At 42.6% G+C, this 27,110-nt stretch overlaps 1 protein-coding gene across 1 annotated transcript in view; it reads right to left on the reverse strand.

Annotated features, from left to right (window-relative positions):
* The window catches only part of PITPNA (phosphatidylinositol transfer protein alpha), a 109,597-nt gene that overhangs the window by 42,538 nt on the left and 39,949 nt on the right, over positions 1 to 27,110 (reverse strand). Inside the window, exons 3-4 of the mRNA XM_068270292.1 lie at positions 10,222 to 10,367; positions 811 to 902 (exon numbers count right to left, since the gene is read on the reverse strand). Coding sequence (XP_068126393.1) covers positions 811 to 902; positions 10,222 to 10,367 — 238 coding nt within the window. The remainder of the gene's footprint in view (positions 1 to 810; positions 903 to 10,221; positions 10,368 to 27,110) is intronic.

The following is a 27,110-nucleotide window of genomic DNA, read 5'->3' on the forward strand; positions in this document are numbered from 1 at the left end:
TGTGGAGGCCTGATGAAGGGTCTATCCCGAAACAAGTCGACGTTGTCGCCTCAATTTGCACAACTGCACTAATCTTGATGTTAACAACTGATGCATTTTTGCCATTCTCTGCTATGGAAAATGTTCCCTGATGGATACTTTTTATACATATTTTTGCACAAGTGTTGTCTTCCATAAAAATCTTTTGTATTTTTGCATATAAACTCTTCAAGTTTCTTCAGTTTTTTACTACATATATCCTTTTTATTAGTATAAAATGCAATTTGGCTGCCAGCTATTGCTGATTACCGAATTGCACTGTTTTTCTCGTAATTTGGGCTCTGTCTTTTGCCTGTGACCAAATTACCTTCTGAATGGCTCTGTAGCCGTAATTCACATTACAGCCTATGGTGGTGCCCAAATGTCCAGAATCCTTTTTTGCCTGCCTCGATATCAATGTCAAGAAGCTCAGGCCACCTGGGTGTAAAGCCAGATTTCAGCTGGAGATGCTACAGTGAAAAGTGTTCCATTTTAAGCAGAGTAGGTCAAGGGACACTGCCATGCAAGGAGATATCCCCAGGGAGACAAATACAGCAGGCTGGTGCCAAGTTAGCATCTTTCTAGCCCTCTTGCCTCTCCCAACTTCGGTAACAAGATGCCTGTCAAAACGGCCTGAATTATTCATGAAAAAGAGCAGTGCAAGTGAGAAGCACATGCAGATTAGGTAACAAAGTCACAACCAGAGCAAAAGGGCCTATAGAGTCAGACAGTGCCGCTACAGACTTAACAAGAGACAGCAAAACTATTCATCTTATCGGTATCTGTACTCACTGGTTCGGCAGTAAGGGTAAGCATTCCATGCTTTCTCGTGCATATTTAGAGCTCCTTCAGGCGCCAACATCCGTACGAATGCCGGGACTTTGCTATTCACAAGACAGACAATTAAAAAAGTTCAGTAAACACAGGCTGAAGGTTTGACAAGCGATGCAGCTGAAAGTATAAATACATTTAGTAACCGCAAAAGCATTTTTAATGTGCTTTAAAATTCTAAGGAAGCACCCACAGCTCATAAATGTCCAATTCCCTCACCAGAACCACCTGAGAGTATAACTGAGCTACCCATCTAATGAAGCAGCAACGTGCAATAATGGTGATGTTCACATTTGGAAATGATCCCAGAGCCTTTCAAAGACGCCCTGAGCAGCATCTGCAGCATATGCTTACCTTTAGTTTGGGGAGAGCAACATAATGTAACATGTGACCATAAACAACCTAGTATGCCAATATCTGCTCAGTGCTGCTTGAAAGCTGTCTGTCATTGGTGCGCTATAGTAGTAATTTATTAGAGGGCATCAACCAAACCCCCACACATATTAGGTCCTCCTCTCAGTTTCCAGATCCCTTCTATTCAGGTGTGTAAAGCCTACAGCAGGTGTCTCCATTCTCCAGTGTCCATTACTCTGCAGATTCAAGTCATGTCAATGGTATGGGAGTAAAAGCAGTCAATCAAAGCTGCTCCTAAACTTCTCATTGTGCCAAGTGTCACAAGAGGCAGGACAGGAAGCCACCTTGAAAACTGTAGCTCCAAGTTCTTCATACCAATGCTATAGAAGAAGAAAGAACATGCTCAGGTAAGGGGATGGGAGAAAACATGCTCAGGTAAGGGGATGGGAGAAAGAACATGCTATGTAAGGAGATCATAGCAACGCTGTGGGAGAATGGACATGCTCAGGTAAGGAGATCATAGTAATGCTTCAGAAGAAAGAACATGCAAAGGAAAGGAGATCATATCAACGCTATTGGAGAGAGAAACAACATGCTCAGGTAAGGAGATCATAGCAATGCTGTGGGAGAAAGAACATGCTCAGGAAAGGAGATCATAGCAATGCTGTGGAAGAAAGGACACGCTCAGGTAAGGGGATCATAGCAACACTGTAGGAGAAAGAACATGCTCAGGTAAGGAGATCATAGCAACACTGTGGAAGAAAGGATATGCTCAGGTAAGGAGATCATAGCAACACTGTAGGAGAAAGAACATGCTCAGGTAAGGGGATCATAGCAACACTGTGGGAGAAAGAACATGCTCAGGTAAGGGGATCATAGCAACACTGTGGAAGAAAGGATATGCTCAGGTAAGGAGATCACAGCAACAATGTGGAAGAAAGGATATGTTCAGGTAAGGAGATCATAGCAACACTGTGGAAGAAAGGATATGCTCAGGTAAGGCGATCATAGCAATGCTGTGGAAGAAAGGATATGCTCAGGGAAGGGGATCATAGCAATGTTGTGGGAGAAAGAACATGCTCAGGTAAGGAGATCATAGCAACACTGTGGAAGAAAGGATATGCTCAGGTAAGGCGATCATAGCAACACTGTGGAAGAAAGGATATGCTCAGGCAAGGAGATCATAGCAACACTGTGGAAGAAAGGATATGCTCAGGTAAGGAGATCATAGCAACACTGTGGAAGAAAGGATATGCTCTGGTAAGGAGATCATAGCAACACTGTGGGAGAAAGGACATGCTCAGGTAAGGAGATCATAGCAATGCTGTGGAAGAAAGGACATGCTCAGGGAAGGGGATCATAGCAATGTTGTGGGAGAAAGAACATGCTCAGGTAAGGAGATCATAGCAACACTGTGGAAGAAAGGATATGCTCAGGTAAGGCGATCATAGCAACACTGTGGAAGAAAGGATATGCTCAGGCAAGGAGATCATAGCAACACTGTGGAAGAAAGGATATGCTCAGGTAAGGAGATCATAGCAACACTGTGGAAGAAAGGATATGCTCTGGTAAGGAGATCATAGCAACACTGTGGGAGAAAGGACATGCTCAGGTAAGGAGATCATAGCAATGCTGTGGAAGAAAGGACATGCTCAGGGAAGGGGATCATAGCAATGTTGTGGGAGAAAGAACATGCTCAGGTAAGGAGATCATAGCAACACTGTGGAAGAAAGGATATGCTCAGGTAAGGCGATCATAGCAACACTGTGGAAGAAAGGATATGCTCAGGCAAGGAGATCATAGCAACACTGTGGAAGAAAGGATATGCTCAGGTAAGGAGATCATAGCAACACTGTGGAAGAAAGGATATGCTCTGGTAAGGAGATCATAGCAACACTGTGGGAGAAAGGACATGCTCAGGTAAGGAGATCATAGCAATGCTGTGGAAGAAAGGACATGCTCAGGGAAGGGGATCATAGCAATGTTGTGGGAGAAAGAACATGCTCAGGTAAGGAGATCATAGCAATGTTGTGGGAGAAAGAACATGCTCAGGTAAGGAGATCATAGCAACGCTGTGTGAGAAAGAACATGCTCAGGTAAGGAGATCATAGCAATGCTGTGGGAAAAAGACCATGCTCAGGTAAGGAGATCATAGCAACACTGTGGGAGAAAGAACATGCTCAGGTAAGGAGATCATAGCAATGCTGTGGGAAAAAGACCATGCTCAGGTAAGGGGATCATAGCAACACTGTGGGAGAAAGAACATGCTCAGGTAAGGAGATCATAGCAATGCTGTGGGAAAAAGACCATGCTCAGGTAAGGGGATCATAGCAACACTGTGGGAGAAAGGACATGCTCAGGTAAGGAGATCATAGCAACACTGTGGTAGAAATAACATGATCAGGTAGGCCTGAAAGATAAATCGAATTTAAATCGAAATCGCGATCACCAAGATCACAATTTCAGAATCGTCAAAGCGGCGAATATCGCGATCACGTCATTTCCACATGAGGAAGTTTGAAGAAGCGCCTTCAAACTTTCCCAAAGTCCCAGTGCCCGCAGCGTTGGACATACCTTCCATCCTCTATCGCCGTCTGCCGCCTCTTGTGCTTGGCAAAACTTCGGGTTCCTGTATGTCACATGATAAACAGGAAGTATGCCGTGCATTAGAGCCTGCTAGAGGCAAAGTGGATAGATGGGCATTGCTGGACTCATGCTTGAAGCTATGTCCAGAACTGATGCAGCTTGGGGGACAGAGGAGGCACAGATAGAGACAGCGTGGGCACAGAGAGAGACACAGGAGACACAGAGGGGGCACAAAGAGACACAGAGGGGCCACAGAGAGAAACAGAGCGGGCACAGAGACACAAAGGAGGCAAGAGAGAGACCCAGAGGAGGCATGAAGAGGCAAAGGGGGCACAAAGAGACGGGGACAGAGGGGGAACAGACAGGCACAAAGGGGGGGGGGGGGGGAGAACAAAGCTTGATTTGAAGGAAATCGGGAATCGAAATCGTAATTTTGGACAGAAATCGCTCAATTCAATTTTTTCCTAAAATCGTTCAGGCCTATGATCAGGTAAGGCGATCATAGCAACGCTGTGGGAGAAAGGACATGCTCAGGTAAGGCGATCATAGCAACACTGTGGTAGAAAGAACAGGATCAGGCAAGGAGATCATAGCAACACTGGAAGAAAGAACATGCTCAAGGTAAGGCGATCATAGCAACACTGTGTGAGAAAGGACATGCTCAGTTAAGGCGATCATAGCAACGCTGTGTGAGAAAGGACATGCTCAGTTAAGAGATGAGAACCAAAAAAGAGAGGGAGTCTTCCTAGGAAGATGGGTATTCATCATTATTGTCACAACTGTATTTTTGTGGAAATGCCTAAATTTCACTTTAAAAGCGCATACACAAGCATATTAGCTGTCAACTGTAGGGACTGAGACCTGATCCCTGGGGTGACAGTTCCAGGTAAAAGTGTCTACAGACACATGCTAGTTTCTCAGTCAAGTGAAACGGCCGCCTCGACCATGTTCCATCTAGTGTCATCTATACCTAAGCATGTTTAGCAACACTGTATGCATTCCTAATGGCCCATACTCACGGGCTACAATTGTCGCCGCGGCGCTCGCGTGTTGCGGCATCAGGTCGCCCGTGAGTATGAGACGTTGCACAGGCACGCACCCCGAACCGGCACTCGTCGCTGATGTCGCCAGGCGATTGGCGCGGTCAATCGCCTGGCGACAGTTGCCGCCGCATCTGTCACTAGTCCGCGTGCGGACTAGCGACAGCAACATAATTGAAAATAGACGGCGCTTCCGGCGAGGGGGGGGGGGGGGGGGGAGGAACGTCGGCGACAGCTTCAGTCGCACAGCTGATCCCTCTTTCGCGTGTGTACGCGGCGGGAGCTGGCGACGAGCTGTCGCCGGCCTGTCGCGCACACGCTCACGTGTGCTGGCGACAGGCCACTTATGTAGCCCGTGAGTATGGGCCATTAGAGACTCCTGTCGTAATACAGTACAGGACTGGCTGACTTGCTTGCATTTAGAGAAGAAAGTGTGCGGGTCTCTTGTGTAAGTCAGTCTGCAATGCTTGTGTGCCTCTGGTGTAAGTCAGTCTGGAGTATGTGTAATCCACTCTCTCCTGAAGGTCCGCTTTTGTGGCAACTTTTTTTAGCGACGATCATTTTCACGATTTTGCAATCTGTTTAGCGACGTGTGGCGATTGCAACCATCATGTCGGATCACTAAACAACAGATTGTTCAGATCCCAGGACATCCCCCCTATGCATACTACTGCAATTGAGCGATTGTTTGTGCCGCCATTTGTTCCCACAGTGCGTGATTCTGGAAGATGTACCAGGGAATGATCATTTGTTGCGTCGACGTAGATTCCCCAATCTATCTTCTGCTGGGTACTCAGCTTTGCTCTTTAGATCTGTTCTACGAAAGCACTTTTAAACATTCCTACACAATGCGGGTGGACTTGCTTAGAACTTGCCAACAGCAAGTGGTAAATATGAAAGATCTTCAGATAGCTTTTCACATATTGGTGATAAACATTTTTCCTAACAGAGCTGCACAATGACTAACATTGAGTACAGCTGAGAGACAGTGACGCCGTTGTTATGACTTCGGGCTTAAGAGAGACAATATAATGTAGGAAAAGATCACCACTGGAGTCTTAGCAAATTGTCCATTTAAAACAAAAAAAACAAAAACCTCCAAACCATAGGAGCCATTTAAATGAGGGAGAACACAGTAAACAAGATAATAAAAAGCACAAAAAATAATCATTTGGTCACTGAACATAGTTTAGCCTGACATTCTTGGCATGTAATATGGTTCGACATAATGATTTTACTAAGCATATTAAACTTGTATACTTTATATGGCCCACACATTTCAAATGGCTGCACTACTAAAATAGGAACTAATCCATGTTAAAGTACTATAAATCTGTCTAGTTAAAGGACACCAGAGGTGAAAATAAACTAATTAAATAAACAATTGTATCTATCTTCCTTCTCCTAAAGATGACTTTTTAAGGTATTCCACAGTTTTATTTTATGTTTAAAACTACTTTTTAAGCTTTCACTGTTTTATTGTTTTTGCTCAATGACATTCATGAAGTATGCCAGAGCGAAAATGTATGAACTATTGATCCTTTTTATCTCTTTCCTGCTCTTAGAAGCCATTTTCTGCTAGGAAAAAGTGTTTTACAGTTGGAATTTCTTATCAGTGAGAATCGCACTGCAGTCTGACCAGTCAGGAACTGCCACTTACATACCGTATATACTCGAATACAAGTCGACCTCGTGTATGAGTCAAATCCAATATTCAACCCTCTTAAGCTGGAATTTTTTATTGACTCAAGTATAAGTCTACCCAGCAAAGTTAATGGTCGCACTTGGGGCCCAGGAGGGGTTAATGACTGCATTGCATACAGTATTGCAGCCATTGACCCCTCCTGTTTCTTAAGTGCAGCCAATAACTCCTCCAGGCCCCCAAGTGCAGTAATGATTCATTCCCCTTCCTGCAGCCCAGTATTTCCCCTCTGCTCCTTTCCTTGTTAATTGTTGTGACCAGGACTTTCAGACCTGTGTTTTCTTGGCATTTCCTTTATCAAGAAAGTATAACTTACCACTGGGTACATTGCTGCAAATGGGAATGTCACTATTAGTATACACATTACTCAGTGTGCTCAGTGTTGCCCGTGACTCGTCTACAAGTCGACCCCTATACTTTTATGAAGTGAATCAGACCTAAATTTCTAGACTTATAGTCGAGTATATACAGTACCTGATGTTTAACTCTTTCAAGTAGAGGAAGAAAAAAAAGGAACACAGCATAATTATGTGTGTGCTAGGCACTGTACATACCCATGTCTACCTCATCATGTCACATCGGGTATCCTTTAACTACATGCCGACCGCCTAACACTAATGGGCGTGGCCGCGGCAGCAGCCCCAGGACCGCCTAACGCCAATTGGCATCAAGTCCTGGGGCTCTGTTTTGCAGGAGATCGCGCGCAGGCTGCACGCGCGCATCTCCTGCTCAGTCTCTGAGCGGCAATCACCGCTCGGGAGACTGTTAGACGGCAAAACCGCCGTCTAAACACATAGTACAGCGCTGCGATCAGCAGCTCGCTGTACTAGGGACAGCCGTGTGACACGACTGTCCCCCTGGGGGACAAGAGAGCGATCGGCTCACACAGGCTGAAGCCTATGACAGCCGATCGCGTGATTGGCTGGCTGCAGGGAGGGAGGGGAATAAGTAAAAAAAAAAAGTTCATTTTGTTTAAAAAACAAATATATAAATATTTATAAAAAAAAAAACAAAAAAAAAAACCACACACCTTGGCGCGATCAGACCCCACCAACAGAGAGCTCTGTTGGTGGGGGGGGGGGGGGGGGTCACTCGTGTGCTGTGTTGTGCGGCCCTGCAGCTTGGCCTTAGGCCGTCATCGCCGGGGACCGGGACGGAGCTGTGCCGAACGGCTGCGGGGAGAGCTGCGGCGAGGGACACGCTGGGAGCTTGGGGCTGGAGGAAGCCCCCGGTAAGTAGCACTTATTTTATTTATTTTCCCTGATAACTCCTTTAAAGCTGCAGTGGCCATTTTAGTTAAAATTGGCCTGGTTTTTAGGGGGGTTTACCACTGTGGTCCTCAAGTGGTTAAGCAAAAATAACAGTACTGTATAGAGGAGAAGAAATCACTTTTACAAAATAAATACCCAGATAGCTCATGCCATGCACTGATGAGGCCCAGAAAGTCCAAAACAGGCTGTATGTATGTGGCATTGGTATGGCTCTGTAACATGTATTAGCTACAGGCTCACTTTACACAAACGGATCTGGATGTGCAGACTTGCTTTCAGGGGCATAAAGAGATGGTTTACATATTTGGGAGTGATGCATCATGGGGAAGCACAGTTGCTCACTAAGTCTATTTCCACTAGGATACTAGATTTCACATACGTTTTTCCTGTATAAGAATTATTGTATGCGTATTACATGGGAAACGTGGTGCAGGAATCTGCAGCATGCAATACAATTTTTTTTCTGCTTCGATCGAACCACATGTGAAAATTCACATTCAATGCAAATGACTTCATTGACATTCATGGGCTTTACTTTTAGTACGAACATTTGTATTGTGAATTCGTACTTCATGGAAACAGGCCCATACAGCTGAATTATCGCAAATACCTTTTGTTTTAAGACAGCAACATTACATTTTACCAAATAAGCTCTTGTTATTTTGGCAGCTTTTATTCTAAGAGAACCTGCATCATGTGTGCTTTCTCTGGACCGTCTACAGTGCTAGGAGAATGTAACTCTTTGTAATTCCATATTGTACAGGATCTAAGATTGTCCATTTAATCCATGCTCAATGATGTTTAACAGCAATACATCTGCAATTCCAGAAACAATGTGACAGATGTATAGAGCAGATTCACATCTAAGATCATACAACCTAAATATTGCACACCCAGCATAAAATAACAGTTTATAATAGCCCCTCAATTGATCTAGTAAGGTGCTTTTGGAGAAAGAGAGAGACAGATCATTTTAGCACAGTATTTCCCGTGAGTATAAAGCTATTGCTACTGAATTAGTTCATAAAAGAAAAAAGTGGAGTAACTTTCAGCATGGCAAAGGACTTAGATGCAGTGAGGCACTTCATCCTGACCACACAAAAAAAATAAATCAGAGATTGTAAATGAAGTACAAATCTAGAAAATAGAATAAAAAAAACTTCCCCTGGAAACCCCTCAACCTCCAGAATGTTTCCCCTGCACCCTTGGACCCCCTGTATCTTGTCCTTTCTCATCTGCAAGTGCAAGAAGTGCAGGCCTAGAGAGCGGAGACTGCCCCACTGCTCTCTCCAGCCACCAGGCAGCACTGGGCCCAGCTGATTAAATCACTCTAGCGCCTGTAGGTGAAAACAAAGAGGGAGCAGGTACTGAGGATGGCGTACATGCAAAAATGGTGCCCAAAATAGCCAATACCGGTAGTAGAATATCAGAATATGTCTAGATATTCTATTATGATGACAAATTCATTTTTCATTTAAATATTACCAAATCATTTTTGTCCAGTAACCCTTTAAGATCTGAAGGGTTACTGAGAATGTAATTACCAGGTAAGCGATCGCTTAAATGGTTTCCTGGTGGTGTAAAACTGTTACCAATTACATGCTATTTAATAAATGAAATACTTCCAAATTTGATCAGTCTGAGCAATAATGAAAAAAAAATTACTAAAATCTATGCCTGCCCATTGAAATATAACTGTTGGTTAGACTCTTGCATTACTGGTTTTGAATATTTTCTTTATTTTACAGATCACATCTGGAGCAAAGCCTCTCATCACATTGAAACAAACCCTAGAGATTCTTCATGCCATTCCAAAGGGCTTTTGATGGTATCCATGTCTCGGCTACAGAACAACCAGTCAGGTATCAGCTGTCGAAAGATGCAAAAATCACTGACAGGGAAGGGATGGTCACTGAGATGCTTATGAGGCTTATGTAAATTCTGCAAGCAAATTTATGCAGCTTGAAAAAAGACCAAATCATATTCCATTGTGGCAGGATTTGATAAGTGCGTTTTCAAGCTGCATACATTTGCATAATCCTAAATCAACTATGAATTAGTTGCATCTCTCTGACCATCCCTAGTTCTGAGCAACTGCTCCAATTCCGTCCCAAAGCTTTTTTTTTTTTCTCTTTTTTTTGTACCAGTCTGGATCAACCTGCCTCAGGCCTGGAACCCACTAGGAGCACTTTTCTGAGCGCTTTGTGAGTTGAAAAGCTCTTGCTAATGTAATGCTATGGGTGTGATCCCACTGGAGCGATGTGATTTTATAAAAATCCCCCATAGCATTGCATTACCAAGAGCTTTTTCAAATCATTAGAGCTTAGAAAAAGTAGCTAGTGGGTTTGAGCCCTCAATGTAAATTAGCATAACAAGTGTACGTGGTTATCTTGAAGATGGTAGAGATGATCCGATTTACCTCTGTAAATGGTAGATCTTGTGTGTGTATTGTCCTTTTTCCCCATCCTTCTCGTAAGGCTCATTCACAAGTACCTCCACACCTTCACCTCCTCCCGTTTCATTCTTACTGGCTTCCGCTACAGAGTAAAGCTGACCCACTTGGTACTAAAGAAAGAAAAACAAAACTATTAAGCCACTACTGCATTCAGTACAAACACTAATACAGGTCATATACTTGTAGATGTGTGGTAGATCGGGCAAACTTCATAAAGATAGCCCTACACAATTCAACCAAAATCGATAAATTTACATGATTTTTTTTCAATAAAAATGATCGAGTGTATAGAAAAATCTAAAACTTTTTTTTGATCAGGAAAACTTTCCGAATTTTACAACAAATATCTGATATGTGTTAGGAAAAAAAAATCACGTAAAAAAACCTGACAGTTTGTTCAGGGAAATGGCACATATCTGCTTGATATCAATTGTTTATCTGGTCTACAGCACTGCACTGCCTGTTTATACAGATTTCAGCAGAAGTCTATCAGAACACTGACTGCAGCACTGCCATCAATCACTAGCTTTGTACTGCACATTAGTGAGCAGCTGCACAGTGATGTACTGCACTTTCTTTCATAACCATTGATATTTTTTGTCCTAAAAGCATAGTGTTCAGGCTGTGGTCAGCCCGTATTCTTACTAATAAATGGTGAAAGTGTAGCGTGAAGTTGGCCATACACATCGATTTTCTTATTCAATTCATCTGCTGGCAATTGATTCCCCAAAATGTCAGATCGATCATTTTTGATCCACTTTAAACCAAAATCGATTAAAAGAATTAATCGGAAACGATGGAAAATGTAAAACAATTGGGGGCATGGGAAGACCTTGACAGATCAATGACCTATAGCTTCGCACAGCATTGCAACTCTGCAGTTCGATCCATTCTCAATAGATTCCCCGATTAAATCTATTGGAAATTGATGTGCAGTGTATGGCAGGAAATGATTCCTTTTAGATCAATTCTTTTTGGAAAGGAATTGATCGTTTTGGAACATTGGGTTCGAGATCTATCAGTCATAGCCAGCTTAAGAAGTTGAAGTAGCTTGGAGTTGCTCATGGACAGCTATTTCAATTAGAGAAACATGTACCTTGAGTGACACCTAAAAATAATAAAGTCACCTTGAGAAACCATGGAGTCTGCCTGGGAGAAATTGTCTGGCTTTGTTAGTGCAGCAAGATAAGAGCTGTGGAAATACCTCTACAAGTGTATTCTATGGAGGCCAAGACACACATAGAAAAAACTGATTGTAAGAAAGGGGAAAAGTACACTTGAAAATGAATAACATGAACAAATACAGAGAAAAAGGCAAATGTGTTAGTACAGTGACAGTTCATTGAAAGAGTGTTTGATGCAACTAAGCAATTGTCGCAAATACCTGTATGTTGTTCATATCTCATCAAGTTAGAAGTAAATGTACAAAGATATTTGAAAATAGTATGGACACATTTGCTGGTACCTCTAGAGATCATAAACGCTAACTAAGCAATTTTATGAACATGCTGTTTTCTTTAACTTAGTATCCTATTCCCAATCGTGCAGTTGTTCAGCCTATTAAAAAGTAGCTACTGTTTGGTATCTGTGTGTTCTCCACACTGACCATGGACCAGAGCAAACAAAGAAGAGAACTGACCAAAAACAAACTAAAAGAGGAACTTCAGCCTAAACAAACATACTGTCATTAAGTTACATTAGTTATGTTAATTAAAATAGATAGGTAATATAATCTCTTACCCACCCTGTTTTAAAAGAACAGGCAATTTTTTGTGATTTCATGAGGGCAGCCATCTTTTTGGTTGAAAGGAGGTGACAGGCAGCATGAGACACACTTCCAACTGTCCTGTGTGCTGATCACCACTCCCAGTTGCTAGGCAACGTGAACAACATAGGAAATCCCATCATGCTTTGCACAGCATCAGGAAAAAAAAAGCCTGGGCAGTTTTCTTTGATGGGTGGAGCTTAGCTAAAGATGCAGCTAAAAATGATGCTTTGGTAAGAAAAATAAAGTTCTGAAGCTGCGAAACTGTTGAAGAAACACCAAGCCTTTTCAGTTCTGCTGAGTAGATTTTTAGTCCGGAGGTTCACTTTAACAATAAACCTGTTGAAGGCAAAGGCTATAAACTATTTTGAGACCAAACTGATCCCCCTCAAGACACATTGGGCCCGATCCAATTAACTTTTTCTCCTAAGTTTTCTCCTAGGAGAGAGTTTTTCATCTTGTTCAACCACTTCACCTCCAAGGGTTTTTCCCCTTAAAAAAACAGCAATTTTCATCTGTCAGCGCTCCTTCCGTTCATTCACCTATAACTTTACTACTACTTATAAAAACGAAACAATCTATATCAGGTATGTCAAACCGGTCCTACGAGGGCCGAGGTCCTCACACATTTTTGAGACAGCTCAATGGGTCTGAATCAGGAAAGGTGTGGTCCATCAGGTAGAACACATTCCTTTCATTCTCAGTGCATCCTAAACATTGGCATGGATCTGGCCCTCCAGGCCTGGAGTTCGAGACATGTGATCTATATCTTGTTTTTTTGGCCACCAATTATGCTTTCTTTTGGGGTACTTTGTGCTAAGAATTATTTTATTTTAACTGCGTTTTAACAGGAAAAATACAAAAAAATGGAATTAGTCCCAGTTTTTGGCCTTTATAGTTTTAAAATAATACATGCTACCATAATTAAAACCTACACATTGTATTTGCCCATTTGTTTTGGTTATTGCAATGCTTAAAATTTTCCCCTAGTACAATGTATGACCCCAATATTTTATTTGGAAATAAAGGTGCATTTTTTTCAGTTTTGCATCCATCACCAATTACAAGCCCATAATTCACATGGGGACTTAGATCAATGATCTGCCGTCTAACGATCAACGGTGAGAACGAGCGCACAGCAGCAAGGGACATAGTAGCTATGTCCCTGCAAGAAGATATGGGGAAATGCAGGGATGTAGTTACTTGTCCTGGGGGAGGGGGAAGTGGTTAAATAACTTTTCAGCACCCTGCAATTGAAAAAGTACTATAAAGTACTATCAAAATTATTTTCTTGCTTGCTGGTGGCTTAAAATGCATTTTATTGTTAAGATGTGAAAATTCACTCAGGAAAAAACCTAGGAGAAAAGGTGAACTGGATCAGACCCATTAGCACGAATTCAAAATATTTACAAATGAAGGCTTCATATAAAAAGACCCCATGCCAACTGTGAAACATAGAATAGGCTTGATTATGTTTTTTGCAGGGCTGTGGAGTCAGAGTTGGAGTCGAGCAGTTGGAGTAATTTTGAGTACCTGGAGTTGGTGGTTTCAATAAACCGAGGAGTCGGATGATTTTTGAACCAAATCCATAGCCTTTGTAAAAATTAGACTAAGGAGTCGGAGTCAAAGTAATTTTGGGTACCTGGAGTTGGAGTCAGTGGTTTCATAAACTGAGGAGTCTGAGTTGGGTGATTATTGTACACTGTTTTTTTTGGCTGCTTTACTAAGTCTGCCACAGGGTGTCTGGAGTCGGTGCATGGAACAACAACATCTCAAAGCTATCAAGCTGAGGAAAATGTACAGCTCAGTGTCATAAAGTTCTGTCTCAGTTGCAAGGCATGGATCCTCCAGCATGATAACGACCCGAAATACACAAGCACCCAAGAATGGCTAAAAACAGGACACTGCCATATTCTAAAGAAGGCTTCTATAAGTTCTGAAGAGCTGAAAATGCCGTTTAGAGAAGGCACCCTTAAAAACTTGACACTGCTGTAGCAGTTCACTAATGAAGAGTGGGGCAAACTATTAACTTCCAGTTGCAACAGTGAGAGCTACATGAATATCTTGTTTATTGCCTCCACTGGTGGTGCATCCAAAAGTAAGGCTAAGGGTTCCTTCAGTTTTGACTATACCATTTCATTTGCATTATCATTCCAAACATCCAGTTGAATCAATAATCTAAAGCAAAGCCTGTTTCTATTTAAAGAGACTCCGTAACAAAAATTGCATCCTGTTTTTTATCATCCTACAAGTTCCAAAAGCTATTCTAATGTGTTCTGGCTTACTGCAGCACGTTCTACTATCACCATCTCTGTAATAAATCAACTTATCTCTCTCTTGTCAGACTTGTCAGGCTGTGTCTGGAAGGCTGCCAAGTTCTTCAGTGTTGTGGTTCTGTGATGCATCTCCCTCCTCCAGGCCCCTCTCTGCACACTGCCTGTGTATTATTTAGATTAGTGCAGCTTCTCTCTGCTCTATTATCTTTTACAAGCTGGATAAATCGTCCTCTGAGCTGGCTGGGCTTTCACATACTGAAGAATTACATACAGGCACAGCTGTCTGCACTCTGCAGGAAGAAACAGCCTGACACTTCAGTGGAAGATAGCTGCAGAGGGAAAGAAGCACACAAATGATCTCTTGAGATTAAAAAGGAAGGGTGTATACAGCCTGCTTGTGTATGGATGTATTTTCTATGTGTGGACATGCTGTACATCAACCTACTTCCTGTTTTGGTGGCCATTTTGTTTGTTTATAAACAAACTTTTTAAAACTGTTTTTAACCACTTTTAATGCGACGGGGAGCGGCGAAATTGTGACAGAGGGTAATAGGAGATGTCCCCTAACGCACTGGTATGTTTACTTTTGTGCGATTTTAACAATACAGATTCTCTTTAACAAACATTGAGAAACTGATAATTGCAGTTACAAGTTATTATTACAAGGAAAAATAGTGGATTGATTGATCTATTTTTAATGGAGGGGTATTAACAAATATGTCCACATCTAACTTGGAGAATGCCTTTATTAAATTCATCAGGTGATCTTCCTTTAGTAAATAGAATATTAAAAATCAAAATTGAAAATTCAATATTCGTTCGGTGTGATTGGTGAACTTGGCATTTTTCTTCAGTGCAGTAAACACAACTACACAGAAAACAACGGTGCCTAGTCATCAGTCACCAAATCTTGGGACCTGCTCTAGAATGCTGGAGACTGCGACAATAAAGCCTCATACACACATTAGAGGGTTCTCTGCCAAAGAAGACGGTCAAGGCCATCTCTGCTGAGAATCTGGGGTGTGTATAGCTGCCCCAGGGCATTGCTAAGAAATATGGAGTGCCGAATCATCTTGGCCAAGCACATTGTTCTCCTCGTTACCACACTCAGTTGTGTACTGCACCGTTTTCACCTCCCTCCCCACATTAACAGAACGCATTGCGAGGCGGTAGCTTCTTGATACGTCTATATTGAACTCGGCCCCTAACTGTTACCGAAGAATTGAGTCCCGATCCCTACGGATGCAACTTTAAGCAACACTCCTGCTTTCAAAACATTACAAGGAGTTAAACCCAATGACTACAACAAATATGCTTAAAAAAGAAACAAAGAGTAACAAACAAACATTTCAAAAAGTCATTGGCTAATTATACACAGATAAATGCTACTTTCTTCTGAACAGAAGCAAGGTGGTGTTAGAAATACAATAGAAACATATCACTGCTTTATAAATAAGGTTCTCAGTGATGAGCATTTTAACCAATCCTCCTTTTAAATTCATCTGTCTTTGCCTTACATCACCATTGCATTCCTCTTCTTTATAACAAAATGAAGAGCCACCTCTGACAGGCAACACGTTGTAAAAATAAAAGCACCCTAGTGTATCAGAATGGTTTTTCTAAAGAATACAAGTGGGGGAATAGAAGTGTATCGAAAGAGCAGCATGCGGAACCTGAGAAAAAACTTTATGTGATACTTTCTCTCACTGACTGCAGCCCAGGGAGCAAAAAGCAACACCAAACAAAAAGGATAATAAATAAAAAAAAAAAAAAATCACTTTTCACCATTTCATAAACAGACTCCTCTGTTTGTTGGTATTAAAGCATAGAAGAAAATCACAATTAGTGCATTATTGTATGGAGAAGTTTTTCTTTGAGAAGTTCTGACCACAGAGATCCAGGTGAAATGGTTCTTTCAGGGGTGCATTCTCCCTCCATTCCCTCCCCATGTATTGGTTTCCCTCAGTGGCTGATCCCTGCTGTACGGCTCACAGAACACATTTTAAGAGGATGAGCTGACCCCGGCAACATTAACATCACCAGTTTAATCCTTCCTGTTATTTCTGATCTTTTAATCTCATTTAGATTCAAAAAAATTGAATCAGATGAGGAATAGCTGAGAAGATCCCACATAGATCACCCATTGGAACACAACTTAGACAACACACTTTTCTCTTGATGATCAAGTCCAGATGCAGAGAGGTGTGCCATCACCACCTGGAAAAAGTACCTATAAGGGTAAAAAATGCACTAAAGGGGTACCCACCCCAGTAGAGGAAAGTGTTTGAATAATCCTTGGTCTCAGCTTTTTCTGCTGAAGCCCAAGTGGGTCCGTGCTACTGCACAGGTGCAGTGTGGTCACGCCTCTATCAAGCTCAGCCTTTTCTGCTAAAGCCCGAGTGGGTCCATGCTACTGCACAGGTGCAGTGCGGCCATCCCCCAATCAGGCTTAGCTTTTTCTGCTGAAGCCCGGATGGGTCCGTGCTACTGCACAGGTGCAATGCGGCCATGCCCCGATCTGGCTCAGCTTTATCTGCTGAAGCACGAGTGGGTCCGTGCTACTGCACAGGTGCAGTATGGCCATGCCCCGATCAAGCTCAGCTTTTTCTGATGAAGCCCGAGTGGGTCCAGGCTACTGAACAGGTGCAGTACAGCCATGCCCCGATCAGGCTCAGCCTTTTCAGCTGAAGCCCGAGTGGGTCCGTGCTACTGCACAGGTGCAGTGCGGCCACGCGCTCCCAAGATTCGGGTTTCCCAGCACTGGAATGGCCTGGCAGAAGAGCATGGGGGAAGCCTATAGAGCATACATGTCAAACTCTGGCCCAGGGGCCAAATCTGGCCCTCAGAGCCATTAAATTTGGCCCTCAAGAGGTTTCCCTACTTTACATTATGTTTGGCCCACTCTAGACCACCAGGGACGCTATATTAGAGGTTAAGCCCTAGAACACCAGGGAAGCCAAATGTGGGAGGTGGGGAAAAGCCGTAAAAACTGGGGAACTGTATAGGGGAGTGTGGGGGCCTCTAGACACCAAGGAATTGTATAGGGAGGGGAGGACCACTTGACACCAAGGAATTGTATAGTAGTTTGAGGGTGGCCATCAGATGACTGGGAACTTTATAAAGGAGGAAGGTGGCCAGTAGACATTGAGCTTGGCCCGAGACTAGGTCCCAGTGTACAATTTCGGCACACTTTGTATTTGAGTTTGACACCCCTGATCTAGAGGATCCAGAGACTTCACTCTCCCGAAGTATTGAAATTTCAGGTTTGCAAACCTTGTAGGTTTGCTTATTTTTTTCCAATGCATCCTTTACTTAATGTACTAGGAAACCCCTGATTCTCAAACTAATCATGCACTTGGCGACCACATAACAAAACACAGCACTAAGCCGCTGGCCACGGGTGCATCCGTGCATACTTAAGTGGCACACACCACCACTGCCACCGCCCACAGGTGCTTCTGGGTCCATGCATATTCACAACCTTTGGTTAGTACATAGGATTCCTGGCAGATGTTGAATGAGTTGAATTTCTGCTTTGTTTAGCATATAGGATATAGGCATTACATATGGATTAGTCATAACTAAGAAGTACAGACTTTAGCTCATTTGGTAATGCAAAAGTGTAGAACTAAGGACACTTTCAAAGCTAATCTAACATTGCTAGCAAGTAAAGTGCCATACTCATTTGTTAGCTTCAGTACCATGAGCCACTTGAGACCCAAAGCAATAATGCAGACATGATTGCATTGGGTGCATAACCGTTCCAGGTCAATAACTCAAAAGGGGGGGATTTATCAAGACAGGTTGGAAAAAAAACCTGGAGTTAGAAGTGAAGCAGGTGACCTAAGCAACCAATCAGGTTTCAGCTATTAACCAGGACAAGGATTCATAATGGGTGCTTAGAGCAACATTCTTGCTCAAAGCACTCAAATCTCCTTAGTATTTCTCTTGGAAAATCAGCCCACAAGTATTTAACACAAGGGATCACAGTCAACAAGCATTTTTCGAAGGAGATCTAAAAGTCTACCTCCTTATTTCTCTAATTACAGGTTTCCATTAAAAGGGGAATCCCTCTTCTGTTAAGGGGAACCCCCCTCCCCCCCCCAAAAAAAAAAAACCAGTTCCTTCAGTTCAAGTATACATTGCAAGAATTAATGTAAAGTGAAACAATCCATATAAATAAGCATGATTCATCACTCTAAACCATACATTTCCACGATTCAAACTCTGATAGCTACAATATATGTTACGTCACTACAGCTGACAGTTGGAATTGTGTATGGCGATGTAGCTTCTAAGCTACAGAATCCCAATTCATAGGAGTCACAATAATCACATCTACTGAGGATGCTTCCAGGGGCAAGTGTTCAAACTGACAATACGTACTTGAATGACTGCATGTACACAAGTAAAGTCAGCCTCAAGTACAAATCAGATCCATAACTTCACCTTTTATATCTGGAAAATGGGTTCTTCAATTACAAGTTAATCCATAACTACTGTCATGTCAGCAAAAAGTTCTCCAATTTGCCCCCAAAGTCTTGCCATATTCTCAAGCACAACCCTCAGTATTGGCACGTACTCACCCCACCAAATACTTTCCCAGCCTGGCCAAGTGTCCCTCACAAATGCTCTTCCCCAGCCTGGCCAGTTGTCCCTCACAAATGCTCTTCCTCAACCTTGCCCTGTAGCCCTCACAAATGCTCTTCCTCAACCTGGCCAAGTGCTCCTCACAAACTCTTATCCAGCCTGGCCAGGTGTCCCTCACAAATGCTGTTCCCCACTCTGGCTATGTGTTCCCCCACAAACACTCTTCCCGTGTCTGGCCTTGTGCCCCTCACAAATGCTCTTCCCCACCTGGCCATATGTCCCTCACAAACGCCCTTGCCCAGTTGTCACTCACAAATTTTCTTCCCCAGACTGGCCATATGTGCCCCACAAACGCTCATCCCCAGCCTGGCCAGGTGACCCTCACAAATGCTGTTCTTCACTCTGGCCATATGTTCCCCACACTCTTATTCTGTCTGGCCACGTGTCCCTCACAAATGCTCTTCCCCAGCCTGGCCATGTGTCCCTCACAAATGCTATTCCCCAGGTTGGTCAAGGGGTCCCTCAGAAATGCTTTTCCCCAGCCTGGCCATGAGTCTCAGACTAATGCTCTTCCCCAGCCTGTACCGTCCTGAGCCCGGCATGTTTCCCCACAAGGATTGTCCCAAGTAAAATACAAAAGTAACAAGACAAAGAATTCCAACAACTGATGAAGAGGCAGCAGTATAGCATTGAGAAACACTTGTAAGTATGCTGTCTGTATGCAGATATCCACTGTGAGCAAATATGTGTAGAAAAGTTCACAACTCATCAGTGTGCTGAGACTTTTCTCCATGTAAATTGTAGCCTCACCTATCTGTTAGCTGGAGGTCAGAGGAAAGTCAGGCCAGCTCAGACTTTCAACCTGTAAAGACGCATTTGAAACCAAACACTAGATTGCTAGAATTTAATATAGGTCATATTTATTGTATTTAATCTACCGGTATATGATTTTTGCTGATTGCTGGGACATCAGTTTAAGACCTTACATCCTTTCTTTAACAGCGCAGCAGATGGCTGGAAGGTGTAATGGTTAAGGGCTCTGCCTCTGACACAGGAGACCTGGGTTCGAATCTCAGCTCTGCCTGTTCAGTAAGCCAGCACCTATTCAGTAGGAGACCTTGGGCAAGTCTCCCTAACACTACTACTGCCTATAGAGCGCATCCTAGTGGCTGCAGCTCTGGCGCTTTGAGTCAACCAGGAGAAAAGCGCGATATAAATGTTCTGTGTTTGTTTGTTTGATTTTAAGAGTTGCATTGGCTGCAAATCCAGCATAATTTTATCTGCTTTTCCCAGTTTCTCTCAGAGGAAGCCTATTTCCCACTCTGGCCTTGCTGTAAAACCAAAGGAGGAAGGATGGATACTAGTTTAAGCAGGAAGTAAACAACACAGTCTCTGCCAGGTAATACAACATGCAGTGAAAGAAAGAAGAAAATGTAAGGAAATGCATTCCCACACTCTACACCATCTAGTATATAATGGTTTTTATTCTTCTACTTGCTTGCTTGATGATCAAACTTAGGGCAAAAAATTCCAAACAATTACAATATTATGGCCTTGGTCAGTTTGTTTTCATTTTACCATCAGAATTCATGATTTTCTAATGAGCTGCAACATTTTGACTTTTTTGAGCAGTTATTTTTTATTATTATTTATTAATAGGCATTCTTCTTGTGCCAATATACTGTTGCAAATCCGTTTTTCTGCCAGTTTAAAATTGCAGAAACATGCTATGACTAGAGAAACATGCAGACAATGGCCTCGATTCATCATTGTCTTTGTGATAACTTTTTCCAGTTCATTAAATTACCGAATTCAAAGTTTATCGATTTCTAGTTGTATTCATAAAGGTTTTTCCGCATTCGTGTGACTGCGATAAAATATCGATAACAATGCGGTAACCATTCGGTAACGTGTCGTTATTTCCATTTTACAGCGGTAATATAACACAAGGCCATAAGATTCCCGTGGAATTGTGGGTAAAAAGGCAACATTCGGAATAGGGCATAACACCTGGACCAGGATTGAAAAAAGTGGCTTGGGACAATCCCACTATTTCACCAGCTACGGCTTGATAGGAGCATTTTCTGAAAAAAATTAGTGCAGCTAGCAATTTAGTTAACCCTGGCACTGCCTGTGTTCTCTTACAAGATGATTCAAGAGAAATGCCGATGTCCTGTTATAGCAAATACATCAGTTCTCTTGCAAATTGATATGGTTCTAGACCTTATTCTTGCCCTTCTGCGCCTTCAAATCACTCTCAGCTGATACATAACCACTTCAAATGGCTCCATGTTCTGTGTCAGCAATGATCTAACAGGAATAACGACAGAGCAATGAAGCAGATAACTAATCCTAAATTTAACGCTAAACCACGCCCACTTTCTTCTGTTTTATCGTATCAGCTGTAGATAACTTTGATGAAGCCTGAAATCAACTTATCGAGTTTGGTATTTTACCGTGCTGTCGGTAATTGATTTGATAAGTCTTGATGAATCTAGGCCAATATGCTCTAACAAAGAATGTGTTACTAGCATCACTCCTCTGGGCAGGCTCACAATTAGCCTGTGTAGGTATGGACAAAGAAAAGCATATTGGGCATGCATACTTTCATTAGTGAGAAAAATAAAATATGAGCACATGTACGGTACAGAAATTGTGATTTTCTCGCTGCTTCTATTCCGTTACTGAGGTATGAGGAGCAACACAAGTACTTATCCCAGCTTATTTCCAGTGTGTTTTTTTTTTTCTTTAAAGGGTATCTGAAGTGATCTGTAACATGATGTGATAAATGTGTATGTCCAGTGCCAATATTACGTAGACTAAAGGTAGTGATACATCTAGCGATGATGGGCAGATACAAACTAGAGACAAATCTCTCTCTGATCAAATCTGAGTAGAGAGAGATCTGGCACCTGCCCATACATCTGCAGGCCGATTCCCGATTAATATCAACATTAAATCTCTTGGGAATCAGCAAACCCGACGCAACGCCGCTGTTCCCTAGTGTATAAACACTATTGGCACCGTTCCCCTAACAAATGTTTGTGCATTTATACATGACCTGTCCTGTGTCGTAGTGCTCGTCCATCTTCTGAAGCCACCGTTCTTCAATTAGCTCTATACACGCCGCCAGCTAACATAAGAGCGCCGGATTCGGAAGACAGACAAGTACCGTGACAAAGGACAGGTAATGTGTAAATGCACAAACATTTGTTACGGGAACAGTGCCAAGAGTGTTGTCACGTTCATCGCTTGTCTCAATATCACTCACCGTTACTGCCGTGCACCCGACCGACCACGATAGCCTAACATCTTACAGCATGTCCGACCATTACATAAAACCAATTTCATCCCGAAATTGGCAACACTGTTGATCTGGCATGAACTTGGCAGCATTGATTTTCATCCGATTATAATAATCAAATCGGATGGTCAATTGACCACCAAGTCGCCTGATGTATAGCTAACTTTACTGTGCTTTGAGAGAATTTTCCATTGACTCTGCCCTCTTGAGGTAGAAGAAAGGACTACAGAATGAACTAATTCAATTGTCACTCACCTAAGGCCCCGTTCACATTACAAACCCGGACGGCCACGCATGTGGAACGCAACGCGTACGAACGCACGCCATCCGCGTTTATATGCGTTGCGTGGCTGATCCCATCACTGAAAAGTGAATGGGACAGCCACGCATTTTGGCAAAAAATGCGTGCAGCATGCGTTCCCGGACCGCACAGGTCCGGAAAGCATGCAGTGTGAACATCAGACAGTGCATAGAGTGCACTGTCTGATGTTGTGCGTGTCGGCCACCTGCACGTGTTTCCAAAACGCGGCTGGAAACGCATGCAGTGTGAACGGGGCCTAAAAGCTCAGTAACAGTTCTCAAAGTACCACTACCATGACAAATTTTTTTTGAAAAATGTTACATATGATGTGTATAGAAGTACATTTCTCCCAGAGTAAAATTAGCTATGAATTACTCTTCCCCATGTTTCTGTCACTCACAGAAGGAAGTAGACAATTAGCATATATATCTGCACACCAGTAGTTTAAAAGGTGTGCCATCCCCAGGATCAGGGATACAAACAACCTTAAAAAAAGAGCAAGAAATCCAAAAAAAAAAAAAAAAAAAAAAAAGGATGCACCACCAACCATGACAATTAAGTACTTTTATTGATCAGCAAATTTACATAAAATCAAATTAAAAATTGTGTACTAGACACCAACGAGAAAAACTGATGTGGCCTCATCCCTCAACAAGTCTCCCTAGCCGCTGCAGGAGAAGCCCGCATACGGTTCTGTCAGAGCCCTAATGGGGAGATGAGTCTAAGACCCGGGTCTGTGATACTTTATACCAATAAACCAAGGTGCAATGAAATAACTACCATATTAAAGTGTGCGATTAGTTTAAAGTGCAATTATATGTTCATGAACAATTGATGAATGCACGAGTGATATTGCAATGCATACAATGGATTAGCAATGCACAGTGGTAAGTGTGTGTAACATACCCCAAGATTTGAATCCTACATCAAGTGCAGCTGTAGCAGCAAATAAGGTACAGAGGGAGGCAGACAGGAATGCTCCACATGTGGCCCACATAACCACTTCATCAGGAGCTATGGGGGCTTCTCCTGCAGCAGCTAGGAAGACTTAATGAGGGGTGAGGCTACATCGTTTTTTTGGGTGTCTAGTACACAATGTTGATTGATTTTATCAAGTAAACTTGATTTGTTGTTCAATAAAGGTATTGAATTGTTATCATTGGTGGTGCGGCCTTTATTTTTAGGATTTCTGTCTAGGCATTTTTTAATACAAAATCTGGAGAAACATATTATCCTCCTATTACAACAAGGATAATAGGAATAATAGAAAAGTATATTTTTTTGCCAAAGTAATAATGATAATACAGTAACGTGCCATTGTGTCTCCTTTCTCTGAAGGCCCAAGGCATGCGAACTGCGGAATCCCCAAAGCATTGTGGCTTTTATGCCTTGCGCGATAATTACATAGCACGGTTAGGCAACATAAGGGTTAGGCTCTAGAAGAAAGGGCATCAAGTTTAACTTTTCCCTTAGGCACCAGCCTACTGTTTAATGGAAAGTAAAAAGACTGACACCCAAATTACCAACAGTGACTGCATACTTACAAACAAGTAAAGCAAGCTTTGCTTGAACAGCAGACTTCTTTTCTTTAGTGTGCAGGAGGAGGAGACACTTTGAATTTCCACTTGCAGAACTGGAATTGTTGTTAGAAACATACCGAGCCAAGAGATGAACACAGCTCTAATTCCCCAGACACTTGGCTGCGGCTCACTTGCTTTGTTCAAGCAAGACCAACACAGAAGAAAATAAACCAGAATCCATTTAGTATAGAACTTAGTTCACACTAGCTGAGATGTGAGATTTAGATTGCACACTACGGAATAATCTGTGGTTACTTCAGGCTTCCAGTTCACACCTAGGAGATTATAGTTAAAAGTGCTAGGATCTCTGGTAACCATAGTAACACCAGAATACCTTTTTTATTTGGCGATCGGGATAATACCTACTACTGCCTAACAAAAGGCAAAATTGTGCTGGCCTGTGTACTTAACGGGATACTACAGTTCTTATGCTTTTAAAGGAGCTTTATGGGGTATTTAGGATATGAAAACAGCATTGGCTGCAGAGCTCGAGATGGAGTTTCTAGTCACAGGATTATGACAGGATGCACAAACCATTTCTAAATTCAAATAAAAGGGCTTTATGAATGACGATAGCAGAAAAAAAACATTTGTGATCCTCAGGGCAACCATAATCCTAATGCAGAGAGAGGTAAAACTGTTTCTATGGGCTACAAAAAAAAAATCTGTATGAACAGTTTACTTCTGTGACAGAATATTACTCATTCACCGTACTAGCAAAATACGAAGTACTAAAATCTGTTGCGGTGTTGGAGAACAGGTGGTCTTCCTCTTCTTCCTTTCTGACTGGACTATAGCAGTCCAGGATATTATACCCTTAAAGAGAAACCGTGACCAAGAATTGAACTTCATTCCAATCAGTAGCTGATGCCCCCATTCCCATGAGAAATCTATTCCTTTTCACAAACGGAACATCAGGGGGCTCTGTATGGCTGATATTATGGTGAAACCCTCCCACAGTGTGATGTCAGGACCATGGTTCTGACAGTTTCCTGTCTGTTAACCTCATTGCATTGTGGGAAATAACAGCTATTTATAGCTGGATCCAACTGCCAAATAAGCAAGCAGCATCTCCTTCCACTGACATCACCTGCCAGCAGTAAAAATGTCACCATGTGATAAATGTTTAAATGTAAATCAGTGAGAGGAAAGATTTTACAATGGGCAAACACTGACTAAATCATTTATACATACAGTAATTGTAAAAATGAAGCACTTTTTTAATTACATTATTTTCACTGGAGTCCCTTTTTAAATGCAGCGACTACTTTTAATGGTCGATTCATAAAACTTACTTCTATCTGGATGTTTGGCAATAAGGTTGCCAATTTGTGTTCAAGTTAAATCATTTGTTCCATATTTTTGCAGCTCTACATGGTTATATTGTAACTCCTCTTAGGTATTATTTTATATTGATAAGTGCTGGTATATGATCCTTCATACTAATGTTTTAATCTGGACCTGCGTTTAGATTGATAGGATGTAAGGTTCTTTTCTTCCTTAACTCTGTATCGTTTTGTTCTGTAATTGAATGAATTTTACCTGTTGAAAAAAAAACCCAAAAAACAAAAATGGATGTCACCACCAACTTCTATGCAACCATGCTTGACCTGGCAGGAAACTGCACAGGCCACAAGGAAACAGAAAGTGCTGAAGCTCGAGACCCCCACAGGAATTCCAGGGGACACCATAACAGGTAATATTAGTCACAGCCAACACATTGTAGTGCCAGCTATGTTTTACTTGGGTAACGTTTTCGTTTTTTTAAAAGTCCTCATTATCCACTTAATGTAGTTAGAATTTGTGCCTGTATGTTCTTCAATATGCAGAGGTCTTCACCAAGCATGCTCTGATCTTTACTGTACATCAATCTTCTGCTTCAAGATAACCAAGTTCACAACTATAAAGCATTAATAATAGTACAGCATGTGGCTAGCTATAGCCATCATTTTAGACTCCAAAGAGTCATGGTTTAGCTTTAAACAGATTGGTTGCCCCTGATGTCTGGGGCACCCAGAGTATGACCCCTTAAGCCCCGTTCACACTTGCGGTTTTGTCAAAACCGTACCGGATGTCCGGACCGCACCGGAGCCGGACCGGACCTGATCCGTACGGTTCCTATCCGGATCCGGTCCGGATCCGGTCCGTTTGCATCCGGTTTCCGTGCGGTGTGAACACGGTTGCGGTCCGGATCCGGTTTCTTAAGGAGATAACATCCTGTAAATACCTGGGGTCTGGGAGGTCAGCAGAAGGGTCTGGGGTCATTGTTGGAGACAGGTGGACGTGTGGAGACCATCCGTGGATACAGAGACTGCAGTTGGGACCATGGATCCAGGCATTTTTTACTCGTAAACCTGGGAATTCTCTCCTTCCTGTTGTTCGCCTCCTCGTTATCAGACATCAGACATGTTGCTGCCAAAACGAGCTCCAGCATGAAATCGCTGCTGCCCCACTCTTTGAACGCTGGGCCCATGTGGTCCCCATCCAAAATGCATAGGAAGTGGGGTAGAACGTCCGGTTTTTGTAGCCAGTGTGTTGTGCGCTCTTCGGCTCTCATTGCTTTGTATTGGCCGGATGGTGCAGTCCGGCTCCGCTCCGGATACGGCTGCCGGAGGAGCCGGACCAAAAAATAGCGCATGTTGGAACGGACGCCGGAGTCCGGATCCGGGCTTTCATTGCTATTGCCGTGCGTCCGTTCCGTCCGTTCTGCAAGCGGTCCGGCTCCGGCACGGCGATTCCGGACGGCCACCGCTAATGTGAACCGGGCCTTACAGAGAGCATTTTCTTATCTATTGCCAAAATGGTAAAAAATATGAACTAAACATGAACAGTAGAAATATAGCTGATGCTATAAAATCAGGGCAAGATATAACTTCTGCGAGGAAACAAAGCAGACATGAGCTGCCAAGGGACAATAAAACACAGTACATCGTGTTTTACCACGACATGCTGACCTGGCAGGGATTCTGGCTCCTTCTCACAAATAAATTTTTTTTTGACAGAATGCTTTTCTTTTTTTTAGTTTTCCATGTCTTTT

The sequence above is a fragment of the Hyperolius riggenbachi genome, chromosome 2, assembly GCF_040937935.1.
Source record: "Hyperolius riggenbachi isolate aHypRig1 chromosome 2, aHypRig1.pri, whole genome shotgun sequence".
Lineage (NCBI taxonomy): Eukaryota > Metazoa > Chordata > Amphibia > Anura > Hyperoliidae > Hyperolius > Hyperolius riggenbachi.